Raw genomic sequence first — 26,497 nt, 5'->3', positions numbered from 1 at the left:
ATACACAATCAACTTAAGCTGTAAAAACCTCAAATGTGACAAAATTGATTTTTTTAGGGACAAAAAACTGCTTAATAATCACAAAAGTTAAATTGTAAGAAGATACTTGTTAGTATATATATATATATATAGTTAAGATCATGGCCCCCACATCCTGAAGCGGGCCCCAAGGCTAGGATCTTTGGCGGGCCCCCCGACCCATCGCTATGAATAAAGGCAGTGTGACGCTCTACAGTAGCGTTTTCCAAATCATGTTTAAATTAATGTGTATCTAGGTATATTTTTAGTGTTTTTTATGTATATTTTAATATATCCATTTAAATTATGGAGTTAATATTATTATTAATGCTATTAAATAATAATATTATTGGAAGGAAAATAGCGCCGCAGGCGACTCTTTTTTACCATTAATGAAAATTTCATATATTTTATATTTTATAATTTCATATTTTTATAATATGCAATATTTTAAATAAATTGTATAATTAAATACATAATTTTGAAAACACTTCTGAGAAAATGTATTTATAACCAATAGAAAAAGTATTTTTTGATAAAAGTAAGACCCCGCTGTGGAATAGTTAATTAAAGATTATTAACAAGCTTAAGTAAGTTACAACAAAAAGTTTTGGAGTGATCTAACGTTGGTTAGTAATTTAAGTAATACTTACTTAGATTTAAAATATAAAAGCCGATCGCCAATAGTAGCTCAATTTAGAAAGCGCTTCAGTGAGTATTAAAAGCCATTAGTTAAAATTTGTCGCAATCAAGTATGACTCCTTTAGCATAGTGGCCATCATGTGCGTAGGCGCGATACCCGAGAGATACAGGTAAGATTCCTGCTGGCTTACTTTTTTCAAAAAAGAGTTTTTCTATTATTATCTTTTCTCAGAAGTGTTTTCAAAATTATGTATGTTCAATAATTAGAATGTTACATTCATATATCTTGTGAATTATTCGTTGAATAAAAATGTAGTTAATATAATTAAATGTCTGGTTTTGAAAAAAGAGTCCACACTCGGATTGATTGATGTACTGTCCGGGATTCGAATTATTTTAGTCGATGTCTCAATGTTAACCGGATGGAGTTCAGATTGGTCTCATTCTTTTTTATTAGTGATACATTTTTGTTATAATATCCGTGTACAGCCTACACGATACGTAGATCACTGTAACGCAGCGTTTCCCAAATAATTTTAATCGTGGAATCCTTTCAGTACAACATAACGGAAATCCTTAAGGCTATACTTCAGCTGAGGCATGGTCTAAAAAGATCGTGACTAGGCGATGCGCGGATTGTGCAAATGACGCGAGCCGAACGAAATATAATTTGTCATAAAAATTCAACATGCGTCCTTTTAATGTTATGTTTATTATTATATTCGTAATAATAATAGTATATTCAAAAAAAAAATGCTTTTTCAAGTACATGCGGAACGTTTTTTAGTCATCTTTACACGATTTAAGAATATATTCCTCCGACGCCATCACAAAACAAATTGACGTGCTCACACCTCGCTGTCAGTTTCCGATTGGCGACGACTGCGAAATTTCATTCCACCTACCGTTGAAAATTATTTGCCGTTTCACTTATGTATGCTCATAAATCATAATACACAATATGAATATGCTGCAGGAGATTTTTTTTCTCTTTCTGATTTTTCATGATCATATTCGTATTCGGATTTTTCCAAAAAAAATCGCAATCACAGCAGAGATCGAAAATTACGTCTTATGAAATAGTAAAAATCTATTAGTTTTTTTAAAACTTCTTTAGTGATTACTGTTTTTACTATTTAATTCTTACAATGGTGTTTTTCTTGTTTTCCAAATCATTACTCATGTCAATCACATTTAATTTATAAATTCGTCATCACTAAATAGTTTTTTTTGTATCTAGTAATAATTTGATGAGTGTAAACGTAATTTTATTGAATAATCCGAGTTTTTTTATACACGCGCACGCCGCTACCCTACCCTGGACGAGCGCTAAGGTTCTCGTCTGATCACCGAAGTTAAGCAACATTGGGTGCGGATAGTACTTTGATGGGTGTCCGCTTGGGAACACCGCGTGCCTCTGGCTCTTTTTTTAACCTTAGTAAGACAAATATACGTTATTGAAGTTCTGTTGGCGTGGGTTCGAATCCAACTTCCGACAAACATTTTTATATTTTATGTTATTACTAATTATTTAGACCGAATATGGTGAAGGGTGGATTAGTATGAAGGGCTTTATGTTTGTGTTTTTGATAACGGATGTTTTTCTTAAATTATTAATTTAATATTTTTAACCAAATATTCGTTAATAAGTTATATATATATTTATAAAATATCTAAAGTTGATTTCTTTAGTTGAGTCTAATTCTGACTATTATCTAATATGACTTGGATTTAGGGTTTAATTTAATTTTAAAAAGTAACTTACACTATCTACATCAGTGAATCTTTTGAGAGACTGGCTAAAAAAAATCTATTTTGAAAAAAATATTTGGTTGGTGGGTAAATGCTGAGTACCTTCGCTACATTGAAGTACATTGGAATGTGCATATTATGTATCTTCAATCGCTCTCAGACATATACATGTTTCAATGTACTTCCGTGTAGCGGAGGTACTGGGCTTGGGTACTGATAGTGGAGGTATCAGGCCACTGATACATTTCTACCCATTTACTTTCTGAGTAAGATATATAAAAGACCATCATGTTGGTTATAAAAGAAATTTGATTTTATATGTAGCTACCTACCCACATAATGTGTACGTTATAACCTAGTTATTTACCTACCTATACATTGTTCAAATGTCAAAACATGCTTTTATGTACTATGTATGTAAAATTAGATATTAAATGATAGGTAGATAGGTGGGAACACACTCAATATTGTTTGGTAAAATTACAAAAACCATACTGTATAAAAATTTTTAGTATTTTGATTTTTTTATAAGTACTTGGTTATTTTTTCAAAATGTTTTGTTATATATTTTGACACACTTGTATAAAAAAGGTTCAAAACCCCTGCTCCAGTGGCTAACGTAATATTTGTTGTTTTATAAGTAGTTTTACGAAGTCCGAATATTTCGATACTAAACAAAATGCATTAAGTAGGTAAGTGTGCAGTTTCCAGGTTGGAGAAAGTATTCTTCAGTCAGAAACCTTGTAACTTTCTTAAGAGCATTTTAAGATACTATTAAGTGTATTTTGCACACATGACGTAATCCTACACCCGGAAGCACTGCACTCTGCTTGACAGTTTAATTGACTTTTTCGCGATACGAATAATATTTCTCGCCATTTTGCACCTGCTAATTAAATAAAGATCATTTTTACACTACTAAAGATTTATTCATACACCTGATGTTTGATGTGAATAGATAATGTATATAATATTATATTCTTTTTGTTCCATTCATATATAAATAGTACATATTATTATCGTCGCCTTAATATGACGACCTCGTATGTCCGATATTATGGAAAAATGAAGTTTGTTCGACAAAATTTAAACAAAAAAAACATTTTAAATCACATCAAAACCTCGGTTCTCTAAACTAATATGCTATCCATCTATAGAAAATTTTTAAAAACTCGTAAGTCTTATTATTTCAAACATGGAATTAAAACCTCGTATTACCAGTGTTTGCAGATTTATCGACTAGAGAGGTGTTTAGCACGTTGTTTTTATTCGTACATTTTTTCCTTCCCCTCAACATCCTTCTCAAACAGACTTACGAGGTTTTAATAGTAAAGTGACGATATGTGATTACACTGATTACAGCATAATATATGACTATAAACTACTCCAAAGTTCTAGATACTTATATATTATTGTACACAGTCATTATCTTTGCCATTAGGTGTCATTAACATTTTTTAATGGTTAAAGCAAAGCACGACATAAACTTGACGCCATTAATGGCAACTAGCTATTAGTTCACTCCAAACCAACCCACCCCGTACCACACTCGGTCTTAACTATGCGTATCACGAGGCATTACACTTGTTTGTTACTGAGTTTACTGAGACTTAATTTAATAAATAGTGCCCGTGGAGCAACATGGACAAACAATGACAACTATAAAATCGTAAGATGTTGAAGTCTAAGTAAAAAAATAGAGAGGTTTGGATATGGGAATATTCTGAGAGGGAACGTGGAAGACGTCTTGTGCCCATTAATCCATGGCATGGATTCATAATATTTAGTTTGTAAATATGTTTTATTATTAGAGCCATCCAACTGCAGATACATAATATATTATGAAACATATTCAATTTATAGAAATAATTTTCTTAAATCATCTTCTTCACATAGGTACCTACAATATATTATTGAAATAATTCGATAAACGAGACTTATGTTACGTTAATATTATCAACATTTTATGGCTCGCAAAAAATACGGTTACATGTAAATTGTACGTCAAACATTTCACCGTAGCACTGTTCGCGGTGAGGTTTCTGTCGGAAAGAGATAACCGTATACTATACGGTCTCCAATTTTATTAGATTGAATATCAACATTAATTCAATTTTCATAGCTGATTTTGGCAAAATTCATAAATTCAAGAATGGAAACCTAACCTATTCTAATCTAACAAATAATCTAGTATATCGGCTATTTTTAAAATTTGTTTGATGCTGTCTTCCTGTAAACCAATAAGAACCGCGTTTTATTTATACATGAATTTTATTTCTGTACTATACGACCCAAAGATGTTGGACGGTTTTATATTATATTTCCGATACAACGTTTCAAGTTTCCGGACACGAAAAATACACGTTTTGGCCACATGGTCGGAAAACTATTGATTTATACCAATAAAAATTAGACACAAAATTTCTTTAATTGGTACTTAACGGCCCACATGCTCAGGGTAGGTCAAAATGGAGCTTTTATGGAATTTTCAGAGCATAACTCTGGACATTCCTTAAACTTTGTAGATAATCTGTTTATATAATTTTGAAGCCTTATTATCCTTTATATATATTTTAAATATTTGATGACTGCATAAAGTATTTTTATTACATAAAATCGTATTCTTTTAAACCTTTCGCTCTATTAGTTTTAGAATATAGTCATATTTCAGTACGTCCATGTGAAGTGGTGTTAAGATTTTTTACATTTATTAATTTTTAAACGCATTTACAAAACCATTAGTAAAATTAATGTTTACATTATATAGTGACATATTATTTACGATAAAAAATTATATTTTATAATCTTTTTGATCCCAAATTTGACAAGAATTAGGAATTTTATTATTCAAAAATGGGCACGATTAACACATTTCAAGGTAATTCTAAAGATACTGATTATAAGCTATGCCTTTGAACATTCAAATGTGATAAACATCCTACGAATAATGTTTGATTTATAATAATTATTGACATAAGAATAAGGAAGTATTTTTTTGAAATACGCCATTTCTATTGGCATTTCCCAGTGGCTCGCGTGAAAATTATGAATTTATTGGTATTTTTTGAGTTTTCAATATTTTTCTTATTTTTTTTACACAAAAACAGAAATCAAATTCCCGTGATTCGATTATTTATGATACCGGAATTTTAAGATCAACACATCGAGAGGAATCTCAGGGTTGAAAACCTTAATTAGATGGTTTTATGTGATTCATATATACCGAAACGCTGTTAATTAAACATTATACCACCCCATTTACACATGCATGAAGTTACTGCTGACAGTACGTATTATCGCGACCATAACAAAAAATGCACATGTAAACACGTATTAGAACTACGTTAAAGTTCCCACCACCATCCGTCATATATGCACAGCCGTGGATATGCACGGCCGCTTTCCATGACGCTGTAAACGTGTCTGAAAGAAGTGATTTTAAGTGCCCATTCCGTCCCGAGACGGAGCCGTACGGGACTGATGCTGCAACCATGCAAGATACCTAGTACTTAAAGAAGAAAGTTAAGAAAGATTTTTTTTTGTTTTTTGACTGGCTCTGCTTTCCGCTGATGTCAACAGCTGTTAAGCGCCCGGTGTACCCGCATACTGAGTGTCACGAATTGAAATGGATGAGTCTACAGAGGAGTCGGGTCTATCCCGCTCCCCATATTTTCGTCTAAATTGCAAAATTGCATGCATGAATGAAAAAAGTTCAGAAGCTTCTGAATTTTCTCGTGGCAATTGGACCGTTTTGCGCCTATGCAGTAGAACGATAGTGGCGAACCTACATGTAAAAAAACGAACTACCCGCATCACTCATTTTGGGGTTAACCGATTTTCACGACCTGTCAAATAAAATAATACCATAAAAATGACAACATCGCGTCTCGCATAATATTGAAGAATGAGATTGGTTAGACAGTCAACACTTGTAAACAGTTATTATCGCCGTAGTTTAAAATACACACTATTGGTGCAAGAAATCCATGCACGTGTACTCGGGCGCTATAATATTGGAAATATCTTTGCTGAGCAACATATTCTAGTGACGGTGTACTAAGGTGGTTATTAATTCAAAATATTGATCGATAATACAATTAATACATTCGCTTATCGGTATCGGTACCTATATATAGTTATTTACTTTCATTTTGAAATAGCATCCCTATGAACGTATGAAATGATGACCTCACGTTATTCCTCATTGAGAATGGCGAAACGGAAGACAGAGACAGCGGTGGCCAAATTAGAAGAGAGGAGAGCTTACTGGAATGAAAGTTGCATTGATTATTATGCCGAATCATGAGTCATTCGATGAAAATCAAACGACATATGTACACTCTTTATTAGGAGTAATATTGATAAACATCATCGGAACTGTTTATATTATTATAACTATAATATTACATTGTAGATTTGTCTGTCTGTAACGCATGAAAAAAACATATGTAAACATGTAGTATAGATCAGTGGTTCTCATATGTGGCCACCAACATCATTTTACAACGTTTTTATTAGCTCGTATTCTTGTTTGTACGGTGGTTGTTTGTCCAGTACAAATCTTGCAATCGATTTTGAACTAACTTCCCGACTAGCTAGACATTTGAAACTTTTAGAATATATCATACCACGATGGCAACGTATTCTTTTAATAATTTTAGCCATCTTTAAGAAGAATTAAATTAATTTTCAGTTAATTCTGTTTTGTATAGAAAGTTATTTCAGAAAAATCTGTGAAAAGTAATTATTATTTGTTGCTAAAGGGGTGGTCCTAGCAACTAAATTATTAAAATATACGTGCGTTACTATGGAAATCAAAATGAAATGTCAAAATGACATTTCAGTATTCTATATTTGTTTGTTTGTTTATTTTTTATTTACTTCATATTATCAAGTACAAGTTTGAACATATTGAGCATAATAATTCAACAGAAAATTTAAAAACGTTGTATATAAAAAGTTTTCTATCTTGTTATTATTCAGTATTTAACTCAATTAACTGGGCTAACGTTAAATATGCGTGACTGGAAATAAGTCATTACCAAGTACTTTAAAAACATTTTAATAATACCACGGTTGAAGTTATACGTTGACCAAGAATCAAGTCAATTCAAAGAATTGGCAACAATTGATTTATTGATATTGTCGATTTTTCCTACTACTGTATACTGTGAAAGATCATTCAGTGTAATATACTTCATAAAAAACAATTATCGAAGCCACTTGACAGATGTAAATTTAGAAGCAGCCATGCAGCTCGCATTGGAAAAAAAAGGAGTAACTACCTATTGAGGAATTTCCATTTGCATTATTTTTAAATAAATAGATATTATGTACAAAAATGTTAAATGTCTTTTATTAAATGGACTTGTCGTTTAACAAATTGATTCGTAAATAAAATTTAGCTTTAATATTCTCAATCACAACAAAATTGAAATTTGGTGCGCCACCAGACGTTTCCATAGAACTGTGAATGTCAATTGTGCGGCCACAGTTAAATTTCACGTGAGAACCACTGGTCTATAGCTATACAGCGAGAAAACATATTATTAATAATTTCAAAATAAAAAGAACTTTTTATATACAACGTTTTTAAATTTTTTGTTGAACCATATAAACTTGACTTGACTAGCTTAAACGATCAAAAAATTTTGTACTTGACATATATTGATTTCGACGCACGTATATATTAATAATTTAGTTGCTAGGACCTCAGACCCTAGACCCCAGACCCTAACAACCAATAATGGTGTCGAAATAACTTTTCATACAAAACGGAATTCACTGAAAATGAATTCAATTCTACTTAAATATGGCTAAAAGTAATAAAACAATGCATTGGCATCGTGTTCTGATATATTCTAAAAGTTTCAAATATCTAGCTAGTCGGGAAGTTAGTTAAAAAACTATTGCAAGATTTGTACCGGACAAAGAACCACCGGACAAATAAGAATACGAGCTAAGAAAAACGTTGTAAAAAGGGTTACATGAAAGAAAACATATAAGTAAACGCAAATTCTGAATTTTAAAAATAAACTGACTTATAATGAAAGGAATTGTTTATTTTAATAGGGCCTTGAATACTTTCATAATAGTTTGACAGATGCTTACAGTTCAGTACTAGCATATCGAGTATATAGAAAGAATTAAACGACATTACACTTTAATTTGTGACAGGTTAACGGGAATGTATAAAGAAGTATGGTGTCAAATAATAAGAAACACAATTTTGAAAATGATAAATATCTCTGAATACCTATATCAATATTACTATAAGAATATGCTCGATTAAAATCAAACAGATTTCGGGAGTGGATAAATCGAAGTAAGTAAATAGAAAATTGTAGATTATCAACAAAGTGGCGTATAGATAAGAAATTATTGAGTATAAATAAAAAGGATTTCAAGTTATACACATTTATATTTTAATAAAAATCGATGTTTTTTTAATAAATATAAAACATAATAAAACGATGAATTAGTCAAACATCTAAACGTTAAAAAATTAAAAACTTAATACACTAAATTTTAATAATAAATATGACCATAAAATATAATGAAATAATAAGATGTGACCCTGCAACAAATTCACATTTTACTACATTTTTTTACAATAATTGTAAGTCTATCTTTGACTTAAAAAAAATCTTTTTAATGTTTTCAGGTACATATTTATTAATTAATACAGTTGAAATTGTAAACTATCCAAAAAAAAATCTCAAATTGTTCATATTTTTCCGCTAGGTTCTCTGTTGGCATAACGATCCCCCTTAAAGCAACTCTAAATAATTGAAATGCCTACCAATTAAAGAGCACCAATTTATTCGAAATGTGTTTTCCAATAATAACTTCTAAATATTGTTATTTTCATCAAAATAATTTATTCAAGAATGTTGACAGGTGGAGCTGATACCTGGTAATTTTCTTCCGGCTGTCATATATATTTGGGTGCAACAAAGTCACAAAATAAGTCACGGTGGAACTGGAAATAGCGCCGTTATATGCAACATGTTTCCGGTTCGGCTCGGTGCAAAGCTGACATATGAAACAAGCCGTTGCCTGAATCTCACCATAATCGCAAAGTGAGGTCCTTTGAAGCCCAATAATTAATTATAAACCAATGAAATGGAATGCCCTCATCGGATTCGCCTCAGATAACTAACTTCCTCAGTTTAAGTGTCCCGAGTTTACTTTTCCTGCAAGCGGTCAGGTGAGTGCTCCATATTATGTAAGACATGGCAATATGCCATACGAGTTCAACCCATTTTTATATTTAAGATAGTTGAGGAATTACTACACAATGCATATTATTATGTTTGTATTTTCTGCGCCAAATTCAATTTTCCAATACGGCTCCTGAGATCACTTTTTATAGCTACCTTTTTCCCCCGTAGGTAATGCAGGATCTGACACAGTGTAGTTAGCATGGCCCCCACAAGGGGGAGGCTGACAGGGCTCTAGCCTGGGGGCCAGGCGTGGTGGGTCAATCAGATAAGATATTGACAAATTGATCCTAATAGTAAAAAAGTCTAGTCGCTGATTAACTTAAATGTTAATGGTGATTATGGTTTTAAAACATGTAGTTATGCGATGCAATTTTTTATGTGTATCGATACTCGACAATTCAATAATTCAAGTGTACCTATGTAGGTGTTAAAAATACTAAAAATCGCTTAAAATATACTTACTACATAAATACTTTTAATTTGACCTCGAACACCATTTGGAAAACGTTACTGTAAAGCACCATGCTACATTTAATCTTAGTGATAGAGGGGGGCCTACCAAAGATCCTGACTTGGGGGCCCGCTTCATGGTATGGGGGCCATGATGGTTGTTAGTTCACTCACTGTTTCGATCACTTAAAATTTCCCTAAATACGTTGTTGATACAATCTCTGCTGACCTTTTAATTACCACATTTAAATAGCATGTTAATTATATCTAATGGCCAACTGCTCCAAACGCGCCAGTCGTGGTGTTTGCACTAAATGAGTTAAATGGAATCAAAATAATTACAAGATAAAAAGAACTTTTTATATACCACGTTTTTAAATTTTCCGTTGAATCATATAAACTTGACAATTCTATGTATTAATAATTTAGGACAAATAAGGCAATTGTCACAAATATTTTTTTTGCTATTTTGCAACAAACAAACAAATATAGAATACTGAAATGTCATTTTGATTTCCATAGTAACGCACGTATATATTAATAATTTTGTTGCTAGGACCACCCCTTTGCAACCAATAATAATGGATTGGATTACGGATTTTTTCCGAAATAACTTTTCATACAAAAAAGAATTAACTGAAAATGAATTCAATTCTACTTATAGATGGCTAAAAGTATTAAAAGAATGCATTGGCATCGTGTTCTGATATATTCTAAAAGGTTCAAATGTCTAGCTAGTCGGGAAGTTAGCTAAAAATCGATTGCAAGATTTGTACTGGATAAACAACTACCGGACAAACAAGAATACGAGCGAAGAAAAAGTGGTAAAATAGTCGTCACTCTCTTTCCTAAAAACATTATATTATATTCGTTAGAGACATTAAATTCATAGTCACGTCACCAATTTTTAGTGTATTAAAATATAGTTGTATATTTTAACCAATTAAATAAATACATACAACATGAACACAGTGTACCCATTATGCATTGTGACAAGATATATTTTACTTATTATAAGATGCTTAAAACTGCCAAAGTAAATCTATTTTATACTCAAAATTATTTAATTTAATTATTAATTCAATTAATGTCAATGTCATAAAATTAGCTGAGATACTTCGGTTAACTATTTACTTTCAAGTACGGTTTCATCATTATGGTCACTAAGCGTCTAAGTTTAAATAATAGAAAATTAAATGGCCTTGTGGACTTGTTCTAAGAAAGTGTGAGTAAAAAGTCCACTGCACGGATGAAGACAATGAAGAGCCTAGCCATCTAATATGACTTTAAGGTTACATTATGTAATAGTTTATTTTCCTCAGTAAAAAATGTGTTTTATTAAGTGATATAAAAGTATGCCAAATTAAACACAATTTACACATAGTACGTTACGCAAAAATAAAAAAATAAACTAAACATAATTATGATCATGAACTATAGATACAAGTTTTTTTTTAAATTATTTAACCAAAAATATAACTTACGTTAATTAATATATCAGCTGTGATTCTAAAATTCTTAAAATAATTGGATACGTAGTGTATTACTACCATGGGCCCCACGTCCGAAAGCAGGACCCAAGGCTATGATCTTTGTCGGCCCCCCTACCTATCGCCAAGGTTAAAGGCAGTGTGATGCTCTACAGTAGCGTTTTCCAAATGGTGTTCAAGGTAAAATTAATGGTATTTAATGTATTTTTAATACTAGTATATCCACTTGAATTGTGGAGTTATCAAAATAAATGACACAATTAAAAATTCTATCACACAACACAACCACATACTTTAATATAACGATTATTAAAACAAAATACGCCTTTTTTACTATTAGAACAAATTTGTGATGTGTGCTTATCTCACTTTTATGGTGGATTCGCCACGCCGGGCCCCCCAAGAGCCTGGGCCCCCAGGCCAGAGCCCTGTCAGCCCCCCCTTTATGGGGGCACTACTAATAAGTAGATTGTTATGAATCATAAAAATGTATAAATTTTACTTTGTCCCCTTTATTGTTTTCAAATAATATTTTTCATTATTAACTTCCAAAAACGATTCTACGTAAACGCATATTGTCATATTATTATGACCGAATATAATATAACAATTTATATCATGCACCTTTATTGATTAATCTAAAAACAATTAAGTATGTAGATTTTTTTAAACTCTCTCGAACGATTAGTACTGCAATGACTTGCTGGAAATTTTGCATAATAATTATTTTCACAAAAATAAATAGGACGTTATTGATAAATAAATAATGTCACAATCAGAATCAGTAGACAAATTCGGTCATCTTGTATTAATATAAATTGTGATTTCTCGACGTTTTTTATTTCTCGAGATTTTATTTGTATACTTTTCTGGACGATTTTCTTATTTGATCATTTTGTTTCCATTTCAGAAACTCCGTTCACAAAGTCGAGAGAGTTTAGTCAATACTAGGCGCTGCCGACCGGTAAGCGCCTAGTAATAATTTCTCGATTTCTTGAGAATCTCAAAAAATAATAATTCTCAAAATTTTGGAAAATTATGTTTTTGAGATGCGAGACTGGCCTTCTTCTGATTATTTAGATTTAGATCATAACCTCTATGCGGGTCTATGTAGTAGGTATAGTATGGTAGCTAAAGTCGTGGGTAATATACGGAAATGTATTGATTATTGATATGATATTATAATGGTTACTGCGACGAGTTAATTATTAACTAGAAGGGAACTTCGTCAGCCAATTAATTAATTATTAATAATTATTATGTTGTTATACATTCTAAGGTAATGTATTTTAAAATTTTCTTTACTAATGTGGTTAAATTCCGCGTAGTTCACAATACGTTTAACTTATTAAAGATATTTTGAGAGAATAGTAGACACGTCCTACTAATATTCTAGATTGTTAAATTACAATAAACTACTGACCGGAACCGACCATCATTTGATTTTTCCATAGGAACCGATCCCGGAACCAAGCCTTAAAAAATAAGGGTTCTAACAGCTCTGGTTTATATAATATACGAAAACCGTCTAAATAATCTTCATTACACATTAAGTATATTTTTTAAAGTAAACTTTTGATTTTGCGAATGACCACATAATAATATATTACTGTTTGTTGAAATATTTACTATTCGTGCATGTTCCACATTGGTTCACATAACTACATACCTACGCAGGTACATAATACTCGTTGCATGTAACATATCACGTTATTATTATTGTAACAAAACATGATGATATACTAACCGATCTATTTCCTTCTAACAATACCTTTTTTTAATCATACTTTAATCTGACAAAAATTTATACATATTTACGATAGATAAATAAGTAGTTGGTAGGGAAGGTATATTCGTTCAAGTAACCGACAATTATTATGGTATTATCTAAATACCTACTAATATTTGAAATATACCTATAAGTATTGTAATATTAAAAAAAATATTGCCGTAATGAAACTTAATGTACCTAGTTGTATCATAAATAAATAAATAATCAAATTAACATTAATTAAATGTAACATTTTGAGATTCATAATAAATATAGATTTAATAAATATTTACAAAGTTAATATTATATTTTTTTTAGATATTGCAGAATTTGGTAGATATTGTAATAAATCATTATATTTGAATTCTAAATAAAATTGGTTCCGGGAATCGAAATATATTAATTATAGTAAGTACTTGTTATAACTGTTAAGAAAGTAAAATAAAAATCGTTTGAACTCTTAAGTGCAGGATTATGGTATAATATAATATAGAAAGAATGATTTTTCTTCATCTTAAAAATATGTAATCGATAAAGTCTAAGTAAAACAATAAAATAAATCCAATTTACTTAATTCATAGTTTGCAGATTCTATTGAAACTATTGTATTATTTATTGTAGTATTATTTAAATTTTAATAGTGTATATTTATGTGAGCAGGTAGGTATGGTATATTGTCAAACTACGCATTAGTTACATAATTGAATGAACAAAGTCAGAAACCTACATAATTCTAAAAATGAATTCAAATCATCTACGTTTTTTTAAATATTGAATAGAATAAAAGTCGTAATGATATTATATTATGTATAAGTACATCATAATGTCATTTTTTACAGCTTTCTTTTGACGTCTTTAATAATTTAACGTTTGCGTGATTTTTATAATTTGTATGATTATAATATTATTTACCTAATAATAGGTATTTTCCGTAAATATTCTCATCAAATTAACAAATTATATTTTTCACATAATTTTGGTACTTACTACTTATTATTTTTTTAACAGTTTGACTGTTCATATTGGTATTATGAGATTGAAATGTATAATGTATGAATTTCACAATACATCATTTGAAGATGGAAATACCTACTTAGTGGTGAAATTGTTGTTTTTTATTTCTTCTATTTTCATTCCCACGCTTTTGTATTTTTCATATGTCACCGTAATATTCTTTGTAGAGGAGCAAAAAAAAATATAATGATTATTCCAAATTAATGAATATTGCACATACGAAATGAAATTAAGTACATTGCAATTATTTTGATTTTATACACAATCACTGTGAGAATGACTCTATTGTCTTGTTGAGGATGGGAAGGCAAAAATACGGCGAGATTTGGTGAAATCTTGGAATAAAATTACTCGTAACAAAATGTTATTCTCACAGTTACGATACTTACTTACTTTGGCCCCGTGAGACGAAATACTTACCTAAAATAATTTTTGATTTTTGTTTTATTTTTTTCATATTACATTGAATAAAGTATAAGTATTACAATCTTTTCAAACTTTTAATTTAATTAAATATTTTAACACTATCAAGTCTTTCAATATGACTAGTTTTCGTTGTTGTAGCTAAATAGTATTTTTACGTATTTTTTTTTAAATATCACTTTGTAACAATTTCACTAACTATTTACTATGAATTTGATTGTTAAAATAAAATAAAATAGATCTGTATTCATAAAAATCAGGATTTGCACCGTTTTCTTCCGCTTGAATTGATATCGTCAACTGAAAGCGAACGAAACCGGTCACAGTTATATTAAGTATATGAATTATATTTTTTTAATTGTGTTGTTGCCTTCCACGAAAAAAATACAATTAATCACATTTAAATATTTATAGTATAAAGACAATGGTAAATGATTTTATTTTCAAACTATCTTGCTTCGCTTTCAAAAAATAAATGCATAAATCTTATATGCACCTTTTTATATACTTTGAGACTTTTTAAATTGTATTTTAAACAAAAATGAAAGCATACACTTTATTTATAGTAAATAGTTTATTTGCAAGTATTTTTAAATAGTGATGAAAATGCTTTGTTTGAGTTTTTAATGTTTAGAATTAGGTATCTAATTGAATATCCCAGGTGTGTAATAATTAATGTAAGCAGTTTTCCAAGACAAGCTAATTATACAATTGTTTCCAATTAGTTTCTGAGGAGAAAAGTTGCAATCTAAATTGTGAGACTGTTAGAAATTATCCGTGCGTTTAAAATACTGTTCATGTATTATTTTTATCTTTCCATTCGCAAGTCAAATCCCATTCAATTTACTGCGATGATGCGGCAGGAATAGATGCCTATCGCGGACATGCCATGAGATTTCATTATGCCCACATAGTATTTTTACTTTCACTGCGGTTTTATCACCTCGGGTTGGCAATTATAATAATTGAACACGTATAGCATAATATAGCATATAGTAGACAATCCCGGAGTGCCGAAATCCGCCTTAGTGATTCTAATCAACTATGAGTCACGCAAAGAGCATTTTTTTGCGAATTGAGAATATACTTTCTATAATGGCTCTACATGTAAGTCTCTGAATAAAAAAAAACACATTCATCTCAATTATTCTTATTCGCGAGACATGATATATACTTTTTTTTTGTAAATAATATGCAGCTGTTGTTTGTGATGTTATGGGATGTTTGAATGTATATTATATTGTGTTATTGGATAATAAATTTTGCATGTATCGGAAAGTAGGCAGCAACTTTTTTTTTTAAAATAATTTGATAAATTTGATACCTATTGCAAATTTGCGCTCGCGATGTATTAAGTCGTTTGAATAAATTAATATTTCTTTCCAAGTTCTATTTGATTTTTTGTTGGATGTTGAATTAAATTTGTTTTGTAGCTTGAGCTGTACATAAATTTTGGGAAAGAAATATTAATTGATCGCAGTACAATTCATCGCAAGCGCAACATAATAATTTGCAATAAAAGAAAACATAAAAAGTGCTTCACCCACTCGCCCGGTGCCATGCAAAAAATATCAATAATATCAACAGAGTAAAAATTAATAACGCAAGTACATTTTTTATGAAATGCATTTTATTGCCACCGTTTTCTTGCAAAATACGTAAAAATAATATTAACCCTAATTAATAATAATAATAATAATATATGCACACTGAATAGTGAAAAATATGTACAAGAGTGAATAGACGAAGACGATGCATTAAATTTTGATGGGACTTTGAAATATCCGAAAGTCCCGATTGCCAAAAATGAAACGATTCCGACGAGAATCGTCGGGAGCGTTACCCGTAACGGTCGCTTCCCAGGAAGGCTCCTAGTAGGGGCCGGACTGGCCGGGAGGGCCGTACTGCGAAGATGGGCCGCTGGGACCTGATCCTCCGATGCTTCCTCCGTGACTGCCTCCGCCGATTCCTCCGCCGATGCCGCCTCCGTGAGAGCTGTCACCAAGTCCTCCGCCAAGTCCTCCACCGAGTCCGCCTCCATGTCCTCCTCCAAGACCTCCTCCGAGACCTCCTCCAAGACCTCCTCCGAGACCGCCTCCATGACCTCCTCCAAGACCGCCTCCAAGTCCGCCTCCAAGACCACCGCCATGTCCACCTCCGAGTCCACCGCCGATACCACCGCCGATTCCTCCTCCAATTCCTCCTCCGATTCCTCCTCCGATGCCACCGCCGCTTTCCTTTTGGGTCTTGTAACGGATGAAGTATACTTCTGGTTTTGAGGGTTGAGTTGGAGCGGCTGTTGGGATGGTGATTTCTGGCTGTTCTTCGGGTTTCTTGACCAATACGTAAACGAGGGTCTTCTCTTCATTTTGTGCTTGCAGAGGGATGATTGGTGCAGTAGGCGCAGGGGGTGCTGGTGCCTTGATGAAGATAATTTTGTAATGCTTTTGGGGAGCTACTGGGGCATGGATTTGACGGATGTTGTGTTCTTCTGGTTCTGGTGGTGGGACATGGACGTAGATGTGCTTCTGCACGATTGGGGCTTGGAATCCGCCTCCAAATCCACCTCCGAAACCACCGCCGAATCCACCACCGCCGCCGCCTCCTCCTCCGCTAACTCCAAATCCACTGCCTCCACCGCTGCTGAATCCTCCTCCACCGCCGCCTCCATGGCCGCTGCTGAATCCACCTCCCAATCCTCCTCCCAATCCTCCTCCGAGTCCACCAAATCCTCCGCCGCCACCTCCACCCCCATGGGAAATTCCACCGCCTCCGCCGCCGCCACTTCCGCCGAATCCACCACCGGGAGCGCCATAGCTTCCAGAGGGACGGGAAGGAGCATTGTAGCTATACCCTGCTTCAGGCCGCGCCTGCGCCATCATCACCGCTGCTAACACCTGATAACAAATAAATGCAGTGTTTTTCCGCTGTAGAATACAAATCAATTAAATATATATATATAAAAACAATTATAAGTTGAGAACGGTATCTAATCAATTCTGTGAAAATGTTTTTAAAAAAATGCATAATTAATTATTTATTAATTCATAACTAGGTGAATGGCTAACAACCATTACTCTTAAAGATATGTTGATGGCAACTCCACTTTGTAGAAGCCCATATACTATTAATTTAATATTATTAAAACTAATTCAGTCAAACTAACACTGGCACATAAAAGTTGGCACCGACGATTCAATGAAAATTATATTTTATTTTCTTTAAGCGTGTATGCTTATGCTTGAATAGTTACAAAGTTTCCGAACAATGAGAGAGTATGAAGTACTCCGTAATGAACTTTTAAAATAATATGTAATATTTTTCAAAATAAATCCATGTAAACAGTGCACAATAATTGTAAAATACGCCGTTTGACACTTCACAAAAGGGTGGCGAGAAAACCACCGAAGATGAACTTGAACACAACGGAGCGGTGAAACAGAATTGACCGAGACCGTTTCCAAAGAGCTCGAGGCGCCGAGGCCACCGAAGCTTACCACAAAAATCCTCATGGTCTCTGATATGGTTTCTGTCGGAGCAACACTGGCCGGTTACTCTGCGACGAGAGCTGTTCGACTGATGCTGTACATCGGTTCGCCCGCGGTTTAAGTAGTTCACCGTCCATCCCTTCCAGAGAAGCAGCCCGCCGTGTATAGACGGGCTTACCGTGAGAACATCTCGTCTGTCGCTTGCGCCTTTGCGGCTATGGCCTCGAGCCTCCACCTCTTCCGACCGGTGTCTTCTGCTTTTGGCGGGTTCACGCGGCCGAGTGAAAGTTCGCCGTCGCCACGCACACAAGCGCAGGCCGACCGACCGCGGGCCGGGGGCGCATGTGCGGTGAAAGTCGAGAGCGCTTTTCGGATACTGCGGCCAGTCACAACACAACTCTGCCACGCGTGACTTCCCAGCGACGGACTGGTTCTCCGTCTCGTGCACCTTCGAATCCAATTTTAGATCGATCCTTACCGCTGAACCAGTTTTCATTATTATTTGACATCCAATAAGTTTCTTCTCTAATATCACGATCGGTGTAATACCGGATAATTTATTCCACAACTGCGCATTCAGATTATATTTTTATCGACATCATTCAATTATTTTGTAACACACGATACTATTTAATAATAAAACACCACATAATATAGTATAATATTTATATTAAGTATATAAAAATATCATGAATTAAGAATTTTAATTTCATTACATGTACCTAATAGTATCCGTCTAATAGTGACATGTCAATCTTCACTTTTCAATCAATTTAAATGACATGTTGTAAAATAAAATAAATAATATAATAGCAACAACTGAACCAGATAATTACAATAAACTGTTTATCTATTATTAGCTCAATGGAAAATTATTTTCCCAGAATATTTTTTTCACATCTGACACTGGGAAACTTTTAATTTTCTTTAAAGTTCACTGAATGATCGTTAATTTATTAATATAATGCATATTTTTCACTGATTAAATTATTTAACTAATATAAATTTATTCTTGATCTCATTTTCGAACTTGTAACATGTATCAATAATTAATGCAAATTACTCTAACAAAAGTCTCACTTGCGAAATAGTTTAGAATTTAGATCGTCCAAATTTGGTTACGCAATTATATAAAAGATGTACGGTCACATGGAAATATCCCACAGATAATTCCCACGTGAATATAAATGTATTTTTTCAATACTTACGTATGTTTTACGTGGTTTCTTTTCCATTTGTATACAAAGAAACTTATTAATTATTGTAGTTGCAACATTTAGGTAAAAATATTAGTATGATTAATTTGATTTTAATGATGATTTCTAATTATTTATCAAAAATATTTATGGTATTATAACTATATATGTATTTTAAAATGTCCTTGGTAAGTAAGGACTACATTCCTTTTTTAAATTCTGACATTTTTTAATATTAATCTTTTAGATGTTCATTTACTCAAAGAAAATACGTTATCAATAATTACGATTAATATGCATTTTATAGTTATAAATCTAATACTGATAATATTATTTTTTAAATAAAACGAAAATCCATTATAATAAAATGATGGTACTTACCTAATTGTATTTCTTACTAGTAGATACTTTTTATTGAAACTACACAACACTAAAAACATCAAAGTGAAACATTCACAATATCGTATTTTACTCTCACCTTTCATAGCTCGATCATCATCAACAAAATTTACGATGCAGTGTTTTTACGTACAAAATAAACGTAAAGTCAAATGAAATTTTCTAAGTTACCGATGATTGTTTTGAATAACTTATGTCTATGCCAGGGTTTCTTAACCTTTTTGAGCCACGGCCCTGATTAGGATGGAAAGACGATAGTTTTAATTTCACGACACAAGACATGAATAATAGGTACTGTTCGGTTATCAGGAATACAGCGGAAAACACATTTTGAAAATAGCCGATAAACTGGAGATATATAAGCAGTATTAGAACAACAGTATAACACTTCATAATACAAAAATTATGAAGTACCTAGTTTATAACCTAAATTTATCATGTTTTAATTAAAAATTCATAAAATGTCTACTTAAAGTAATCCTCATGTAGGTAGAATATACCAATATCGTTAGCGATTTGGTTGAAAATAGTTATTGCTCTCCTAATTGGCATGACCAATGGATTAATAATTCTGCACCTCGGGAGAATAAACAGCTGATATTCCCCATTTCTAAGACAATTAATTATCAGTCACATACAGAACAACATCTACATGCTACATTCTGTTTCGCGGTTTTTGTTTGATTTAAAGTGTTTAATATTCTGACTCGCACATTTTAAGCTGTTGCAAAACGCAGTTATAATAATTAATATTCAGTGCTTCGTTTGCTAATGTTGCTTTTTCATTTTTTTAAAACTTCAATGTGAATGAATGCACACAATGACTTTTTTAATTGTTTGTTAAAAGTGGTTCGTCACTTTACACGTGAAGGATATTTAATGATGATAAAATCGTTACGTAAATAATGTATTTAAAAATCAAATAATATTCGTACCTATCTAATCATATTTGAGATTGGTCGAAATGTTTTTAAAATGAAACACTTATTTTTATAAAATATACTTAAAATTAGATAACTGTAATTATTGAGCGCTCCGGTTCGTAAAATTTTCCATTTCAAGCGCTGGGTGAATAATATTATTGGGATGAATCCCATTGGTGAAGAATCCCTGATTTATATACCGCTATACAGCGTCATTCTATATACATAATATCGTCATTGTTCTGGCAGAAGACCCTAATTCGAAAAAATGACATATTGAGTAAGTTATACCAAAATGTTCCTTATTTCAAACTTTACCGTCTGGAAACCTTCTTAATAAATAAACAGTCTTTATTTTAAAGTCATTATTTTTACGATTACTTAATAAACTCACATGATAGACCATTTCAAACATTTTAACAACTTCAAAGTCAAATTACTCAAAACTAGTATTCTCCAGTTAGTGTGTTCTGCCAGAACAGAGACGATATATTATATTATAAAATATTAAATGACTTAACAAAATATATTAGTATTATAATAACTAGCCTAGTTACAGTTACTAGTAGTTTTACTGTATATAAATTAAATATTTAAAAAAAAAATAAGACTATAAAATGCCACACATAATATAATACTTATAGCAAATGTGACATTGTGGCCCAAAATATTTTCAAACTGTATAAAAATGCCATTACATTCGAATGCTTACAACAATTTATTTTGAAAAGCTTTATTTGTTTTTCATTATTATTCTGCATTCACTATTGAACAAATGTATTCATTCATTCAGACGGCTTAAGTCCATATTGCCTTCGGAATAATTTCTAAAGAATCAACGAATTCTTTTTTGAAAAAGTCAATATTTTAGTAATGCACAATACGATATATGCAAAAACAGACAACCTAACAAAAGCTAGATTCATTAAAATTGCATCAATATTACTCACAGCGGAAATCATTAATATCTGCCAGTATTTAACCAGTAGGTACCCATATAACTTCTTGCATATTATAATTAATGTAACTTTTTATTTGTATTTTTTTAAGAACAAATAATTTATTTTCACTCGCATATATGACTTTATTAATTAATATATCTTCATATTATTTGTTTATATTTGTTACTTACATAAATGGAGCATTTGGCCACCAGTTACGACACGAACACATAGGGTTTTCAATAAAAATAATCATTGCCACAAATCATAATTCTCGATTAATCTTATTTAGGTACCTACCTGAAATTATATTTTAAGAAAAAATATCTCTAAAGGGCCACGCAGCCTATCATCGCACCATAACTATTGAAGATGTGACTTTGGTCCGTTTCGGCTATGTGCAGTATCAGGAGAATCTCTACTTACCCGTATCCCGGAATCCTCTAAACTCTATATATATTATATAATTTACAATAAACATGTGTCACAGTGTTACCCATATATAAATTAGTGAATGTGCTAAAATAACTATGGAATTCAAACATACAGCTTTCGTTTGCTGCAGTGGGCTTCGAACCAAAAGGTACTGACGCAAGTATCGTTGCGAATAATTGAGGCGTCTAATCCCAAAAAGCAATAAGTCCACATTTGGTCAAAATCGAGAAAAAAATACGCACGTATTCTTTGTATAATTTTACACAATATGTATTGATCTATAAATTCAAAAACGCGACATACCTACAAAAAAATTATTTTAAGTCTCGATTTATTACAAAAACCGTCCGTGCTTCATATTATTCAAAGCTTGGTTGATTTCGCGCGTGTTTAAGTCAACCAATAAGAGAATGTTCAATATTGAAAAGGGCGTCTCCCATGGTGTAGCATCTGGTAAACTCATGACAGTGCCACGGAAATATGTGCCTTGTGCGCCATAAATTAAAAAGTGAGGTACAAGTAGCGTTACGTCCAATTTTATCGGCTGAAACAAATTGCCATTTGGTTCTAATTTCGACATAGAATACAACGAAATAAATAATACCACGTTAAAACAAATAATTGAAGCTTGAAACATAAAAACGTTGTTTCCCGAAAATATTGAATTGTTGACGTGTCGCTTTTTGTAATTAGACGCCTCAATTACTGTATTATCTATAGAGGTGTTTCATATGCCGTAAAAAAATAGCGACTAATTTTGTCTTGATTAACTGGTGTAATGACTGTAATGAGTACCTAGGTACATCAAACTTAAGTTTTGATTTTTAAAAAATCATTTTTTTATTCGAGACTGAATACATTATAATATTGTATTCTTATTGAAAATATTCTAAAAGTATAATATTTTCATTTAACGATAACTTTAACTGCCTATTACCTCTGCTGTTCGATTTTAGTAGTTGGCAACTTTTTACAGGAAGCCGTCAATATATTGTATCCCATGTAATAATTCAAATATATAATATAAGTAAATAAATATCAGGTATCACCTCGACCTGTAATAAACTATGATTCATCGTATTCTCATAATGTTACATGACTGTTTATAAAAATATGCAGAATGTGTCTATAACTGGAACATAAAATACGATATAAAAATATTTCAAATAAATTTTAAAAAAATCATTCCATATATAGTAGCGCCATAAAATACTTAACATATACATAAACAAGACATCGTTGATTGATTTGACATAAATATATTATTAATTTGACGACAAACTATAAATAACTTAAAATAAACTTAAAGTGTCATGTAAACTCACTAAAATACATTAATGTATGTTAATATATTATTTAACATAATATTACAACTGGAATTATATTTACATATTATTAATCTTTAAAGAATATTTTTTTTTTGCATCTTAATCAATCCGATTTGTTAAAAGTTATTCACGACACACGTTGATCTTCAAAATAAAATCTCAACTTAGGTGACAGTAAATTGATTCTGTATAAAATAATACGTAGGTATTCTTAATATTTTGAATGCCTAATAATTATAGTATGTGATAGTATTTTTTATAAATACTTAATTTGGTGTAATTATTAGTTGTACACCCACGGTGGCCGCACGGCTTAAGTCCCTGGTTCGAATCCTGGGTCTGGCCAGTACACATATTGTTTTCAATTTGTGTCTGTCAAGGTATGGACTTAATAGGTTGAGCAAGTGGCTGACATCCATTTCTCGTAAAAAAACAAAATCTGTTAATACAAACCTCTACTCTGTGGAGGCCCATATGATCTTATTAGGATCGGACATGGTCGAAAAAAAAATATTACTTACTAGTTGCATTCCTATTTAATTTAATTACTGTATTAGCATGCAATTTTGGAAGCAATACGTAAATGTTTTTTTATTGTCAAAATCATTGAATAACTACTAATATATTATGTATACTAAATACAGTCGAACTTGGTTATTACGAGGAAAACGGGACCGACTGAATTTACTCGATATAAGCGTTACTCGTTACATCAGAGAATAGGTATTTTTAAATGAGCGGTCACATAACACAAAAAGTCGAAAATAAAAAATCTGAAAACCATCGTAAAAATCCCCGAAACAAGCATGGCGTTCATAAACTACAAAAGAAGTTGTTTATTGTACCTACTGACTTTACAAACCTTGGATTTTTTACTTATTTCAACCATATGCGTGGATACTTTTACAATATTGTCGGCGAAAACACCAATAAGGTAGGTACTTAGACAGTCAACTAGTATCATAAACGTTATCCGTTTCCGGCGGCATCCTGTCTGGTCGAATTTTGTTGCTTAGGACGAAATGTTTTTAAACGGTCGACATTTTAGCTCGGTATAACCGACAAGTAGCTCGTTATGAAAGTGAATAAATGCATGGAGAAAATCATAAACTAAAATGTCAACGAATGTTTCCTCGTTACATCCGAGATCTCGCTATATCCATGATCGTAATAACCGAGCTCGACTGTGGTAATGCATAATATATACATAATTTTGGTGTCTTAGAATATATATTATAAGTGATCTCTCATGTGTACCTATATTATTATAAAGTTAAAATAATTTCCTTTACATTTAATAAGATAACGTTAATTGCGTTAGATAGATTGATAATTGATAAAAGAAATTTTGAATAGTATTTGGGTATTATGTACCTATACAATATGATATTTTTTAGCAGTTGTTGTCAACAGTTTATTATTTGTCAGAAGATAAAAACATTATTTTGAATTCGATGACAAATAAACATAATAAATGAAAATTCGCAATATACATTGAAAAAAAATGTATTAATTATGTACCTATGTGTCTATTATAATGTTATACTGTGGTGATTCCTTGAAATAATTTGGGTTGCAAAGTATGAACAAGATTTATGGAAGAGATTTAGATGACATTCTTGTCATTTGGATGACTTCATAAGTATTTATTAATTGTGGAAATAATAATTTTTCACCATGGCCCCTCGTACCTATCGTTAAAGATAAAGGCAGTGTGATGCTCTACACTAGCGTTTTCCAAATGGTGTATGCAGTAAAATTAATGTGCATATATGTGGAGTTGTCGAGTATCGATATACAATTAAAAATTGTATCGTACAACCAAATAATTTTAAATGATAACATTATTGAAGAAAAATAATGACTTTTTTTACTACTAGAGAGAATTTGTGATGTTTGTTTATATCACTTATCTGGTCGACTCGCCACGCCAGGCCCTACCTGAGCCCGGGCCCCCAGGCTAGAGCCCTGTCAGCTCCCCCTTTGTATGGCTATGTTTTTCACACGCAAGACATTTTACTTGTCAGTGGTAAAAAAAAAATGATGATGGATTTAGGTACCAACATTATAGGGGTGCTTCAGATAATTTTCATCTGTTATTTTACATTAAACACGTTTCTCAATTTTATTACAGATGCAAGCATAAATTTTCTAATAATTAACACACATATAGATTGTTTTTCGTATATCCTTGGATGTGCTTTCTATCTAGTAATATTATAATAATTAATTATATACCTACGATGGACTAGCGGCTTAAAATATCGAGGATCCCAGTTTCGAATCCTCGGTCTGGCAAATACACATATTATTTTTTTAATTTGTAGAGTATGGACCTAATAGATTGAGCAAGTGGCCAACATCCATTTCTTGTAAAATCAAAAATTAGTTAATACAAACCTTCACTCTGTGGAGGCCAATATTATCTTATTAGGATCGGACATGGTTTAAAGATATAATTTACTAAGCTCACCGAATTACAACGTTTTTATTAGCTCGTATTCTTGTTTTTCCGGTGGTTGTTTGTCCAGTACAAACCTTGCAATCGATTTTTAACTAACTTCCCGACTAGCTGGACATTTGAAACTTTTAGAATATATCAGAACACGATGCTAATGCATTCTTTTTTAGCCATCTTTAAGCAGAATTGAATTCATTGCAGTTAATTCTGTTTTGTATGGAAAGTTATTTCAGAAAAATACGTTAAAAGTAATAATTATTGGTTGCTAAGGAGGTGGTCCTAACAACTAAATTATTAATATATTATACGTGCGTTACTATGGAAATGAAAATGACATTTCAGTATTCTATATTTGTTTGTTTGCTTGTTTTTTATTTACTTCATATCAAGTACAAGTTTGAGCATATTGAGCATAATAATTCAACAGAAAATTTAAAAACGTTGTTTATAAAAAGTTCTTTTTATCTTGTAATTATTCAGTACTTAATTAAATTAACTGGGATAACGTTATATATGCGTAATTGTACATGAGTAATGACC

The 26,497-nt window shown here is 31.8% G+C and overlaps 1 protein-coding gene across 1 annotated transcript; it reads right to left on the bottom strand.

The window, feature by feature from the left end:
* Positions 1-16,461: 16,461 nt before the first annotated feature.
* On the bottom strand, positions 16,462-18,393 carry LOC147079371 (uncharacterized). The gene is made up of 2 exons (XM_085950058.1): positions 18,284-18,393; positions 16,462-17,683 (listed from the first exon to the last, which is right to left on the bottom strand). The coding sequence occupies exons 1-2, from the start codon at positions 18,296-18,298 to the stop codon at positions 16,658-16,660; spliced, it is 1,041 nt and encodes a 346-aa protein (XP_085806184.1). The 5' UTR covers positions 18,299-18,393; the 3' UTR covers positions 16,462-16,657.
* Between the last annotated feature and the right edge of the window lie 8,104 nt (positions 18,394-26,497).

This window comes from Rhyacophila brunnea, unplaced genomic scaffold (assembly GCF_057557595.1).
Source record: "Rhyacophila brunnea isolate RB1 unplaced genomic scaffold, BYU_Rbru_1.0 scaffold_1, whole genome shotgun sequence".
Taxonomy (NCBI): Eukaryota; Metazoa; Arthropoda; class Insecta; order Trichoptera; family Rhyacophilidae; genus Rhyacophila; species Rhyacophila brunnea.
This window is presented reverse-complemented; position numbering and strand designations above follow the sequence as displayed.